Source organism: Epinephelus fuscoguttatus, linkage group LG19 (genome assembly GCF_011397635.1).
Source record: "Epinephelus fuscoguttatus linkage group LG19, E.fuscoguttatus.final_Chr_v1".
NCBI classification, from domain to species: Eukaryota; Metazoa; Chordata; class Actinopteri; order Perciformes; family Serranidae; genus Epinephelus; species Epinephelus fuscoguttatus.
Genome location: NC_064770.1, coordinates 14703992 through 14718214, shown reverse-complemented (window position 1 = coordinate 14718214; position 14223 = coordinate 14703992). Strand labels below are relative to the sequence as shown.

Sequence of the window (14223 nt, the reverse complement as noted above, 5' to 3'; positions counted from 1 at the left end):
GTAAACATCTTCTTGTGCTCCAGCTTATTGCGTAAAATTGCCTGAGCGTGACTGATCACTGTGCAGCATCTACAAGTCTTTTTTCTGCTAGAAAATCTGCCTTCATGAAAATAAACCAAACTTTGCACAAAGATCCAGTGTCAATACTTCAGTGTGAAACCATCTGAGGCTTCTCACTTTGCACATAGCTCAACTAGTTAAACATCAGTTTTTCACTTATGGAGCAACTCAATCATTGTTAAAATAAATTGCCAACATCTCCATGCTGTCTAGATGCAATATGTGTATTTTCAGATTTTTGTTTCGATAACTGAATTTTTTACAGTGGTTTGAAATCTACTTTTCCATGCATGGATGGCTGCTAAACCTGCACGTCTGGCTTAGTCAATTTGTGAAGCTACACATGAATTGTCACTGACTAATTAGCTCAGTGAGATAGAAATTGATTCTTAGTCTCAGAGGTTGTGAGTTCAAACCTCAGGTGACGCAAAAGGCTTGTGTTGCTAAATTCCTAAATGTCTTCCAATTCTTTTGCTTGTTGCTCAGAATTGCCTAAAAATGCCCGGACCCGACCCATCGCTGTGCAGCAGCTATAATTGTTAAATATTTGTTCTTTCAGCATCAGGTTGTGTTGGTATTGGGGTAACTGACTAACTAATGTCTTAAATCTGTCTTGTCGATCTTCCAGATTTCCTTTTTGATTGACGAATATAGGGCGGTGTTCAGCCCCGACAAAATGTTTATTTAAACAGAAACAGTGGTGTGTTTCACCACCGTGTTTTGTTAAGCAGTCGCACTACTTTTTAATATGGCAGGTTTAATTCAATTCAATTCAAAGGGGCCTTATTAGCAAGGGAAACACACGTTTACATTGTCAAACTAAGTGTAAATTATAACTTAGAATAAGTAAAGATATACTAGATATACTTGTGATTGTGTAACACCTCTGGTACACCCACCAAACAAGACAAAACATACCTCAGAGCCCTTTGCACACGTGTCGTTCAATCCGGAAACTTTAGCAAAAGGGTGCACACTGTTTTGAGATTCAGCATGCCCCAGACTAACTGGTGGTATTAAGTGCCCCAGGAATGAGTCCTAAAATCCAGATATGAGTTAGCAGTTTGCCACTCCCGGGTCCCTTGTCTCGAAGTCGGAGGGTTTTGTGAATGGGTCTTAAGTGGGATTCCTGAAATAAGTTCTGCGGTTACACAAGCTTAAATGATTTTTCTGTTTTGTTCTATGACATAAAAAAATATGTCAGTAAATACCCCACTTGTGAATTTTGAAGCCTTCAAGGGTCTTAAAAAGGATGGTTGCTACCGAGTGGCTAAAGAAAACCGTCATCTCTGGAGCACTCTTTGCAAAGTTATTTCCTCCCATGCAGATGCAGAATGTATGTGCCAGTTGGTCGTTAGCTGCGGTCTTTGCTTTGTATTCAAATGCAACTTTTTAGCCAAGACACAGGCAACAAGAGGTGACACAACAGTCAGCCTTCTTCGACACTCGTTCTTTGATGTTGGTATGGTGTGTTGGGCCTGAGATCTTCACCAGATTAACATCTCAAGTCTTATAATATTTTGCATGTTGTTTGTTCATCTTTCATCCTCCTACTTAGTCACTCACTGACATCAGTAAATGTCAGGCTTCCTCTGCTCACACCGCTCCTCATTTATAGCATTTGAATTCTCTTCAAATCACTCTCCACATGGACGATTCTCCTCCACTCTGCCCTCCTCTCTCCCTCAGCTCCCTTTATTGATTTGCCATTTCTCAGTAAATACGGAACAGCCATGTAGAAAGCGATGCAGTGTTTACCTTGTTTCCCTGGACTGCTTAAGTCAGCTGGAAAAGCCTTTTTTATTCATGTGAAACACACTCAGACACAAAACATACGTCATTACACACAACCCGCTCTGCACTGTCCTTGCTAATGACATAATTAGTGTGGTGGGTGATGGGTAATCACTGCTTTCATGTGGCAAAAGATCTCGCATGTCTAAGATCGAGCAAATTTGCAAGATAGAGAAAGATACACACATTTATTACCTAGGCTATATTTATGGGTGCACACACACAGGCCACATCAAGATGATAAGAAGTGCATTATGGCGAGAGGGATTTGGGCGCATCCTGAAGCATTTTCATCAGAACTGATAAACAAAACATCTGCTTGCAATTAGTGCGTTATTCACAGCCAAACGTAAGGGAGCGACTCCAGATGAATTCTACATCTTTTTCTCTTTTTCCCAGAATGTCAGTAATGTGAAGCTCTTCACTTTTACTTGTCCTGACTCGTCCATCATTCTTGTTATCTGTTACCCTTTGTCATGAGTCGTCTTCCATTTCCTGTCAGCGTCTTCATGTCAAGTAGCAAAGGTTGATTGAGAAGTACAAAGTATAGGAGGTTTAGTTCAGCAGCATCCTGGACAATTCCTGTAAATACACAGACACACACACACACACACACACACACACACCATCTGTTCGACCTGCCCTTTAAAAACAAACCAAAATAATCTCCCTCACACACTCTCACTTAGCATATTGCACTTGAGAACAGTCGCTGTGTTCTCTCAGTCACTTGCCTCACTGTCCTTGCACAAACACTCCCGTCATCCCATCCAGTCTGTGAACACACTCCTCGCTAACGCCGCCAGCACAGTGGGCTCTTTGAGCGCGGCTGTAAGCGAGGACAGAATCAGGGTTGTAAATCTTGACCGAGGCACTGTGAGTCAGTCTGTTATCAGCCTGGTAATAAGGGGGACGGGTTATTTAGTGCAGTCATAGAGCAGTCACTCAGTTTCAGTTTCATCAGTGTGGCCCTGTTTCATGTTGTAACACTGAATGCTGCCTTTGTCACGCTGGCCAGAGCGGCTGGAGGTCGATCATGAACTCTTAGTACCTGAAATTCTAGTGCGGGTGCTCCTTTTACTTACTTTAGGATTTAGATTGAAAAGAGGAAGATGTTCAATTACACTGGGAGAGTAGTAATATCCATAATTTTATCTGTGCTTAGTCATATGACCCCCCCTTCCTCCACCTCTCAGCATTTCCACTTGACTCTGGCTCATTCTCACCCCAAGCGTTCAAGCTTCGAGTTGGTTCCCTTTTTTTCACATCACCTGCTCTTCCTCATGTGTCAGCAAGGGTTGCTATGCAACTCTGAGCTCGCACTACTTCCGGCCGCCGAGATGTCATTTCCTCTCAACGTCAAGCTGCCTTCCCGAGGCTTCGCTTGCACGTAGGGCGCCCCACCTATCGCCACAAACACAGGGGTGCTGGAGAGCGAGTGGGAGACCTCTGGTGGATAGAAAGCTGAACTACACCGTGTGACAGCTTCCTGAAAAGACGACCACACCTGTAGATTTGAAGCTCTTGTGTGAAGATGCATGCATTCTCCATCTTTAGCTGTGACTTTAAAGAGTTTGTCTCTTGCAGATATCATACCATGAGGACTTTGAGAAGAGGAAGATGGGAAGAGAGGTCCCACATCAGCAGCCGAGCATCCCCAGCCCAGGTATTCTTCCTAACATACACCCAAGCTTGGCAGTGTTTACTGATCACTCAGTCCACAGTTCTAGACTCAGCAATAGTAGTGATAGTCATTTAAGCAGTAGAACAACAGCAGGTAGGAGAAGAGCATAGTTTACAGAAAACTGTCCTCACAATAAAACCAAAACTTTCTGTATAGCTAGATTTAGCTTTTGTGTGATCTTGGTGAACTTCAATCCAATATATAAGCAATGTATGGTTCTCTGTAAAAAGTACACCAGCAATCTACACTTTTCTTGAAGCCTCTTGCCTTGTCTGTGCCTGGCTTTATCCCTCTACAGGCTGTATGAGTTCAACAGGCTGGGTATTGCCTCAGCACACCACTCAGGGATCTTTGTTGTAACTTGTCCATCGTCCTCCTCTGCACTCAACACTTCAGTTATTAATAGTTGCATTGCTGTAGACATTGCTGTGTTTAAAAATCATGTCAGACAAGCTGTTCCAATAATTTATAATGTGACTTGATATGGTTAAATTCATCAACTTCACTAAGGCTTCACTAAGATTGCTTGCTGAAGCTTCAAAAATGAGCAACTTTTAAGTCATAAATATGAACAATATTATGTCAGAAAGTTACTGGATGCATTAGGAGGTCAGTGGAGAAGTTACAGCTAAGTATTTAAATGTTCCTGCTGTTTGCACCAAGACACAGAGAGGCATTGTTTAGTAGATTGTGCAACAGGGAAATTAGGACCTACTGGATGCGTGTCTTGGCTTGCGATGTTTTTTGAATTCCTCACTCTCTCAAAGTCAGTGCAGACATCAGGACGCAAATAAACACATGCATGTGCTTTATATGGATTGAAATCAAAATAAAGTCTCCCCAAAACAATCACAGTTCAGTTCCCAATAAGTCTGACACAGAGTAGCAACAGCTCAGCCCAGCTCATTCATCTGCCTTTCACTTTTCTTTCTTTCTTTTTTTTTTTCAACCAGCAGCTTTACAGCAGTCTGGAACAACCTCTCAGAACTTCCCCTATGAGCCTGAACCAGTGCAACCCGTGCAACCAGTGGCCGCTGCCCCGCCTCCCAGTGCTGGGGTAGGTCCTCCATTTTCCCCCACTTCCCTCAAACCTTTGCACACTGAGTCCAATGTGTTTTATTGTTCTTGTTGTTGAGAAAATTTGCAATAGAAGACAAAATGTAAAGACACATTTGCTCCTTGCTTCTCTCCCCCGGAGGTACCTCCCTGGCTGTTGCCACTCATGGTCACTCTTTCTCTGTCTGTGTGCTCCTCACCCTTTATTACATCCTCCTCCTCGTCATCATCACCATCCTAAATATCACTGTCTGACCTGTTGGAAGTGAGCTATCTGAGTTATGTGCACGCCATTCCTCTGTCTGATTGAGGATATGTCCCACAGGTTACACCACATTTTCTTCAGTGCTTCTTGGTCAAACTGTTCTCTAAAGCTTTTTGACAAATGCAAAAATAGCAATGAAAATTTAACCCTTTCATGAAAACCTACATCGACACGTTTCATAGTGTGTGCGTAAGCGTGATTAATTCAATTTCGGACAAAAATACGGACTTAGTGTTCAAAGGCCTTTAGACAGTAAGTGAGCCACATTTTATCACTGTAGTTAGTTCCTTAGCAGACACGTGTTGTGCATTTTTGAAATCAAAAAGTACACACTAATAGATGATTTCCCGCTGCAGCTCCTTTCTAGCAGACCATACGTGGTGGCGGCTGTCGTCAAGAACTAACTGAGCTTCTTGTTGTCCACAGAAGCGGTACAGGGCAGTGTACGACTACTCTGCCGCCGATGAGGACGAGGTGTCCTTCGTGGACGGAGATGTCATCATAGACGTGCAGCAGATCGACGAGGGCTGGATGTACGGCCGCGTGCAGCGTACTGGCCAGCAGGGCATGCTGCCTGCCAACTACGTGGAGGCCATCTGAGCGAGAGGAAAAGAAAAAGGAGGAGAGAAAAAAGGAGGAGGTAGAGAAAGGGAGAGAAGAAAGGAAAGGAAAAGCCCAGTGCCATTTCATCTTAACGCCGCTTTCTCTTGATTTTACTCTTGTTCCTTAATCTGTCCTGTGAGACCCTGAACGCCCCCGCCCCCACCCCCACCCTCTTCTGCATCCCTGCTCTGCTCTCACTGTTCAACCACAGACACCCTCTACCTGTCTGTCTGTCTGTCTGTCTGTCTTTCTCTGTCTCTCTGTCTGTCTGCCTGCCTCTTTGTCTGTCTGTCCGTGCTGATGTCTGTCTCTGTTTGGATGGTTCGTCATCCTCTTTATCTTGTCCCCAACCTGGCTCCACTCTCAAAGTGCTGTCACAAGTGGAAAAATGAAAGTCTTAGAAGATAAACTCACAGTTCATCGCAATATGTCAGGGGTCATGTCGTGTCACATAGCTTCATCCTAGCTATAGCACTTAACAGTCCTAGCACAACATCATGCAAAAATAAGGAAGGGAAAAAAAATGTAAAAAGCCCTTCTTCCCCCCACGAGTCAGTCACCACAGCTGCAGACATTGTTCTGCGGAGAAAATAAGTTTCAAGTGTGGGCGGGTGTGGCATTTTCATAGGCCTGCTTGTGTTTTTTTTTTTCTTTCTTTAATTTTGCAGCGTGAACTTGGCCAGACTGGAAACACAGTGTAGAATCTCAGTCTATCAGAACTAAGCTTGAATATTTTTGACTTGTGTACATTCCTTTAACCTCTAACCCTGCTGCACCAATCAGCCAGTTATCAGTCTTAACAGAGAGGTTTTTAATATATGTATAGATTGAAACACATCTCGCCATGGTGCGCTCGAGTAGGCGCCCTCGTGTTCAGCACTGCATCGTGGGTATTGTGAAACTGGAATTGTAGCCTAACTGAAGAGCACCTCCTGTCGTTGCCTTCCTCAGGCGTGTCGGATACAGGAGGGATCAGGGATAAGTTAGGGGACATTATCAGTCCATCTCTTGCAGCCACGCTGAACGCGTCACCTCAGTGGGTGTGGGTGTGCAGTGCGTACACCCTCGATCCTGTTTCTTGCAGCCTGAATGCCTTCAGTCCTGAGAGAATCACAGAGTTATGGTGATCAAGGTTCAACTGTTTTGGAGAAAGGAGATGGGAACAGATCAAGTCCTTGCCCCCCCTTTTTGCTACAAAATCACCAACAAAGAATACACATTTCATAAAAGAGAAGGCCAAGCACAACTCTATATTGTGAATCTTTTTTCTTTTTTTTGTTTTAAATTTTAAATTCATTCCACTGTTATTGTGAGTGACCATTCCAGTCTTTATTTTCCATTTAATGTTAGAGGAACTGTTCAATCCTTGGCTGTGATAAATGTCGTTCTCATGCTGTCCTTTCTTTGCCTTTCTTGTTATTGTAAGATGCTTATTTTGGAGAAAAAAGAAAAAAAGTCAGTGTATTAAATAAAAAAAATAAACCAGCAACTCGATTTATGAACCAAGGCAGAAGTGTTTATTTGGACATGTGCAGTCGCAGTATTAGATCAGTTGTGGGATTAACCAGCCTGCAGTTGCAGGTCAGAACAGTGCTGGCAGCTTGAATGCTGGCACGTTCAAGCCTGTTTTCTGATCAGTGGCTCTCGCTCGTGCTGTTTAATATTCTGGAGTTTCTAAGAAAGAGTAAAGATACAGAACGGCATTTAAAGTACGCATGAAATGAGTCATTATTTCATGCTCTGGTCCTGGGAACATTTATAAAGCCTGGCCTGTCACCTGCATGACAGGGCCGAGCACTGATGCAACACAGGAAGGTTTTTGTTTTTTGTCCATCTGGCAGGTGAATCCCAAAATTGTATTTGACCAACCAACATTTTCCAGCATATGGTCGGTGGTGGTCACTATGATGTAAAGAAAGTTGGTTCATAAACAACAAAATCAAGCATTTAAGTTGCTGGCTGCAACACAGAAATGCTGTATCATTCACTTTAGATACTGCGTTTCTGTGAGGACCTTATATGATTTTTTAAAAAATGATATTCGACCAATTCTCAGTGGTGTAAATAATCTCATCGGCCCCTGACCATACACACCTCTCCCCCCTTTTCTCGCTGTTTCATTCTCCCGTGATGCACTGTGACTTGTCACAGACGAGCGATCAGGGCGGTGCGTTTTGAAGGTGGGGTCGGGGCCGAAAAATGTTCAGCTTTATTAAAAGAAACAAGGCTCTCACTATGTAGCTAGATGACATTGTACAATTGTATATGTATCATAAAGGTGAGTTAGGGAAAATGTTTTTACAGGTCATGGTGCTCTGGGAAGTGGCTTGCCTGCAGATTAAAGTGATTCATATTTTTTTCTTGTGAATGTGGCTGAGGGGAAGTAATGTGACTCATGGGGAAATCCAGTTTGGTGCAAGTTGGTGTTGAACATTAATACAATTTTGCAACTTTTTAATGTGATGAATTGTGACAGTGCTGATGAAAATGATCACTTAATCGGGAAAAAAAAGACACCTCAAACTGGTTGATAGGTTGCCAAACTAAATGAACACACTGTATGTATGCCTATATTTTGCATTAACCTCTACTTGACAACGGGACAAGTTTATTTGCAAAACAGATGCTAGATGGGAAAGCTGTTTTAGAGCTCATGGTTGTGTTTCTCTTGGGTAAACTGGAGAGTTGGTGGGTTTGGCTTTGAGTGAAATGATGATGTTGTTCCTGGCTTATGATGATGTTTGCTCTAATTTAATAACAAAGCTACTCACACTGGTAGCCTCTGTTACTCTGCGGATTAGGTCCAATCCAAACTTCCTGTAGCCTTAAGGGCGTTGATTGTGACAGTTGGTGTCCTGGATGAAATGAAGAAAGTGGCCAAGGACGGGCCAGTGTTGTGTAAGTGTGGCTCAGGATGGATTCGTTAAGGCAAATTTGAGTGTGTGGTGATGTAAGTGTGCGAGGCTGGAGGGGGAGGGGGTTGACAGCTCTCTATCTCCCAGGCTGTGAGGCAGGGCAAGTTGTTTGTCTGACCTGGATATTAGTCAGGAGTTAACCTCTTTGCGCCAAATACCGCTCTTCTGCTCTGGCATCACTCATCGACTGAACTGTAACTTCATATCATAACCCCCGTTTCCATTCAGTTTCTGTCTTAGTATCCTGTCCGCCTGTCTGCTGACATCCCTCTTTCCTTCAGCCTTCATTGTAGGCTCCTGCGCTTCTGATGAATCATTCCCCGCTTCTATGATACTGGTTATATACTGTAGACTTCGCAGAGTGAAATCGTGTAATCCACAATCAGGTTTAGCATTCAGACTGGTTTTGTGCATTCCATCTTAAATTGTTTTTGTTTTTTGTATAATTTTGTTATTTTTTTGAATAAAAAAAATAAATATACCATATGCACATTGACATACACCTGTATTCAAATCTCATTCTGAATACGTACTCAGAATAAAGGACCTGATATCATCTCCTGTTGCCCTGTTACAGCACTTCAAATTGTACTTATGATTCTGCAGATTCAATAAAATGTCATTTTTTCCTCAGACTGTTGTTTGGGCTGTAACTTATGTTGTGTAGCGGCATAGTGGGACAAAAGTAATCCCACACAATCATCACGTATGACCCTATAGAAGTGTGTGGAGGTGTATTTTCATGTGGGGACTATGCCCTCTGTGTGTGTTTTTCTTATTTTCTGTGCTCTGGATGTTTATGGGTGTGTACTCCCACACTCTCAGGTGAGGTTGGGGCTTTATAAAAAGTAGCAACCAGGTGCTAAATAAAAGGCAGCAGGCATCCAAGAGACACATCATCGGAAAAAAACGCAAATCAAGTTAGGCAAAACTCCAAACAAGAATGAATCTGAGGTTGGCTTTTAGTCTTTTAGACAGGTCCATATGGAGGCAAAATGTGCTGTTGGGGTCTTTTCCACCTCTCTCAACCTCCCAATCTATACTTTTTGTTTGTTCCCTCTCACCTTGAAGTACCTATTGGGTATGTGGCAGGCGGAGCGGAAACTCCTTTTGCTGAAATAATACTGTCACCCAAAGTTTTCTGTCTTTCTATTAGTCTGTGGTAATTTAATGGCAAATTTATAAAGGAATATGCCCCATGTAAGTACAAAATAAAATAAAATGGGCCCTCTATAAGACAAGGACTGAAGATGATGTCATATTTGAAGGCCACCTCAGTTGATATTGTATTTATTTAGTGCTTTAAATTTTGAATTCTCTGACAAATTTACAATTAATGAAATTGTAACTGTGCTGACTTTACCTACACTGCAGCACACTATGATAATAGAACTGGTAATACTAATAATAGCAATTATTTTACTTTAAGTTATGATTACATTTGCTAGTGATTACTCCAGATGCTGGTGAATGGTTGCCTTTTGTGGCATGTGAATTTTTTTTTATTTATTATGTTTTTATCGTTACATCGGGGGGACATTCTAAGCATATTGTAACCTAGACTCACAAGTCAGTCTTTAGACACTTTGCTTAACTAAATCAGAAGGCAGAGATCTCTGATTGTCTGGTGGCGAGACTAATTATAACCTGGGGGAGATGTGCCCACCCCTCACCCTGATATATATTTTAATTACTGCCTTGCCAGTGACAGTAAACCTGGGGCTTCTGGGGCCGTCTGGAGCTGCTGGGCAGTTGCCCGATTTTGCCCACTTGCCCCCACTCAGACACCGTCTGCATGTTAGCCTTTCACCACAAGATGAAGAGTATTGTGTGAAAATCATTAATTTCTTCTCTCCCGTGTTTATGTACTCATTAATGATCTACTATCACTATAAGCATAGAATTTTTTTTTCATTTTCTTTAAAGATAAATTAGGGCAAAAAGTCTGGTTTGGTTGAGATAATGTAAGACTGCTCCTGCACAGCTTTATTTACACTCCGTAGCCAAATTATTAGGTCTAAAACTAAAGCAGCCTAATATCCTCAATCCTGCAATAAATCCTACGGTCATTAAAGTCCTAATGTTCAGTTTTTGTTTAAACTGTTTTAGAGAGGTGTTGATGCTATTTAATTATAATTTAGGATGGTGTATTTTTGCTGCTGCAAACAGTTGAATCAACACTTCTCTGAGAGTTTATGAAGATAGGATTTATTGCAGGACATTAGACTGCATCACTTTTTAACTAGGACTACATAATAATGGCAACTGAGAGTATTAAAATAAAAAAATCTGCTACTACTTTAATTGCCCAGTGCTGTGCACAGACATTTCGGGGGCAGGTGCTCAAATGAAAATAGGGCACCCCTTCCACAAAAATGTTAACTTCAGTTAACGCTATAATAATGTTACATGGTTAGCGTTACTCCTCTTATATGTAATAACTGCAGCAGTGATTTAGCACGGGAAAGCCGGGTACAGCGTTCAGTCAGGTTGCAGGTGCAGGTAGGCGTGCGTTGTATCCTCTGGCTCCTTCAGTCAGATCCACTCCTTGCTACTCCACTCTCTCGTCCAAAAATGTGCATTGCTGGCTCCAGGAATCCAAGATGGCGATGGCCAAAATGCTAAACTCAAGCGCTGTGTCTCAAATTGCATACTTCTGTACTTAGACTTAATATTTTGAGTACATAAGATAAGCGCGTTCACACTGAGAAGTATGGAAAAATGCAGTGCACTATGAATACCCGGATGGTGCACTCAAAACGGCCAAGAAGTTGAGTGTGGAACTGGACCACTTTTCAAACTGGAAATGGTGGCAGAGGACTGTGTGACCGTGAACATCGCTGCATTGTACAAATGTAAGTTATACACGTGTTTTTTTGCACTAAGCACGACTATACTGTTGTCGGATATAAGACAGCAATATGTTTATTGGGTTAATTTAGCAGTCTGTAGTGATTTGGTAACAGGAATGCTAATGCTAGTTTGCTAACTAGCTAATTTGCGGTCGTCATTTCCGGTAAGTGCACAACAGCAGTGTTTGGTTTGAGACAACACTACCCTGTCGAAATTTGTGCACTATGCCAATAAGGACATAGTGCACATAGTATACTACATGGAAGTGTACTAACGGAAGTATGTGATTTGAGACACACTAAAGGCCTCAGAACGGCAGACCACAAACCAGTGGGTGACATCACAGTGGCTATACGTCCATTATTTTTACTGTCTATAGTCTCAGCATCTATACTTTATACACCTAGCTGCTGCTAAATATACATATTCACTGTCATTGTATGTAAAATAAATAACCATTACAAATCAAATCTTTATACAAAATTGAAAAAATGCTGCTCTGTGAATAAATAAAAAAATAAACCATCCAATCTATGCCAGTTTGAAAGTTATATTGCAGGTCACAACATGTCCTGTGTTGTGTCAGAACAAGTAGGATATTATATTGGATAAATTGGTATTGTTGATAGTGGAGGAAATCAGTCTCCTATCTTTGGGTTATTTCAACCCCGAGTTTCGCCTGTCAGGTCATACTTGTGTTTCCTGGTTTGTGTACCACACCTAACAATGACATTAATACTTGAATAAAATGTTTTGGGGTACTTCTTAAAGGTTTATTAGAGATTTGAGAGCTGAAACACGAGGCGAACAAACCATCTTTTTCTAGTACCTTCTCTTCCGGTTTCGACACCAGACACGAGCGGGGGAGGGGCAGAGCTGCTCCTCCGAACGTTTCCGAATTCAGCCGATCTCCTGCACCGGCTGTAGTGCTGCTGTTTTGCTGCGTGTCCTCCTCGCGTCTACACCGTCCATCTCGGACATTATTTCCATCATGGTGGACATTTTGTTGTTGATGTTCTTCGCCATCGTCGGCCTCGTCTTCCTTTCCTACATCATCTACTTGCTGTAATAATGATGATGATGATGATGATGAATATGAAGCGTCCTGCTCAGCCACACAGGCGGCCGGTGCACAGGAGTACACAGGATGTGTGCTTTTCCTCTCCTGCATCCCTGGTGTCCATCATGGACAATGGTAAGGCAGTGTTTCATTGCATATAATAAATGTGATGTTTTGCATATAATAGGCAAAGAAAATATCAAAGTATGGTGTTTTTAGAAAATTAAAGGGAGGATGCTCCTTAGAAATGGTGTTAAATGTATATAATATAGCTACAGTGCAGTCTCCAGTGTATATGTATGTGGGAAATAATCACACTGTTGCACCTGACTGAGCTAACAAGATTATTTCTCAGCGATAAACTGTGAATGTGTGATACCAGCTGTCATCTCTTTCAGGGAGAAGAGCCAGGGTCCAGCCACGATGGTTTCCCCATTGGAGCTCTCATGTAGGAGGTGAAGAGCAGTCAAGCTGAGGGGCAAAACAAATGGGGAAGAAGTGGAAGCCAAACTCTTTTTTGCCTCTCTGTCTCCCACTTGCACTCTGTCATCATCCGCCTCCTCCTTTACTGGCCCAGGATCCTACAAGCAAAATCTCACTCCAGGAGCTCCCATTTACTTGTTTTGCAATCAGTCCAACCAGTGTGGTTTCTACTCACGGTTGTGCATGTTTCTCTATAAAGGGGGAGAAATGTAACCTCTGCACAAGTCCAGTAAATTTGTAGATATGGTTACAGGACGGTGTTGTAGAGTTGAGCGTAAAACGAGTGTAGAATTTGCCTTTTTGACAACACTGTGAGCTAGTTGTTGGCTCTAACTGTAATATGTAGTGTGGTTTGACTGTGTGGCCAACCCCTCTGTACGTTTCGTATGTTTTGTCAAAAGAGCCTCAGACTTTTCATATGTTCAGCCTTGACATCAGTGTTACTTTACTCACGTGTTGCCAAGCTGTTCTTATTACAATCAAGATTCCCTATCAGGTTAAAGGGGAACATTTTAGTCATATAACTCAGAGTTATGTCTTTCTGATTTTGTTTGTTACTTTGGCTGCAGGTGACATCAGGAGGGTGTCATTACAGAAATAACTCCACTGTATGTGCTTCTCAGTTTTACCACCAAACCTCAATTAAATTGTGTGTTATATAAATAATGTTGAGTTTATTGATGCACTGATGATGTACCAAGGTAAATGGCAGTATTTCACAAGATATGTCAAATAAAGGTGATTTCTGTAAACCTAGTTGCTTGTCTTCATTTCAACACAGTATTTTTTTTCTTTTTTATTGACAATTTCTTTCAAAGAAAACACAAAGCATTGCTCATCTTACATGCTCTAATGACTCACACAGTCTGTGTGATTTATTTTAAGAGCAAACTAAGTACTTTTCTGGCATTTTGCCTGATTAGGTGGGGACTTTAGGGATATAAAGAGGAAATACTTTGGGAGAGATACCAGGGTATGGCTTTCTTTAAGGATCCCTGGTTGCACCAACATAGGTTTTGTTTCAACACTGGGGAGGACACATGAAATGGAGGCCCTGTACCAGAAAGTCTGAAGCATCAAACACTTAATTTACTGGTATTTGTCTCTTATCTGCATCAATGTATGGCATAAATTGTGTCAAGATAAAAATCCCCAGCTACTTTTATCTTTGTATTAAGGAGAACAAACACAACACAACACAACAAACTCATCTATACCTATGTATAGTCAGCCAATGACCGAACCATGGACACTGTGCGCACATTTTGCTTTTGAAATGAGTTTGTGTGTGTGTGTGTGTGTGTGTGTGTGGACAGTTCAGAGTCACAGATTACTAGATTTCTGAGGACAAGTACTGCTCCAGTGCCTCTGTGCTAGTAGTCTGTACTGTGTAGTGTTGTAATCCAGGGGTATCCAAGGTCATTGACCTCGAGGAAATGCAGATCTGATG

General features: G+C 42.0%; 1 protein-coding gene across 2 annotated transcripts in view; it reads left to right on the top strand.

Moving 5' to 3' along the window:
- The window catches only part of lasp1 (LIM and SH3 protein 1), a 40119-nt gene extending 31109 nt beyond the window's left edge, over nucleotides 1-9010 (top strand). The window contains exons 5-7 of one of the 2 annotated variants that reach the window (XM_049560485.1): nucleotides 3442-3520; nucleotides 4495-4595; nucleotides 5286-9010. In XM_049560485.1, coding sequence (XP_049416442.1) covers nucleotides 3442-3520; nucleotides 4495-4595; nucleotides 5286-5459 — 354 coding nt within the window. In that variant the 3' untranslated portion in view covers nucleotides 5460-9010. Of the gene's footprint in view, nucleotides 1-3441; nucleotides 3521-4491; nucleotides 4596-5285 lie in introns of both variants that reach the window. The other variant, XM_049560483.1, reaches the window with a different exon arrangement.
- The last annotated feature ends 5213 nt before the right edge of the window (nucleotides 9011-14223 follow it).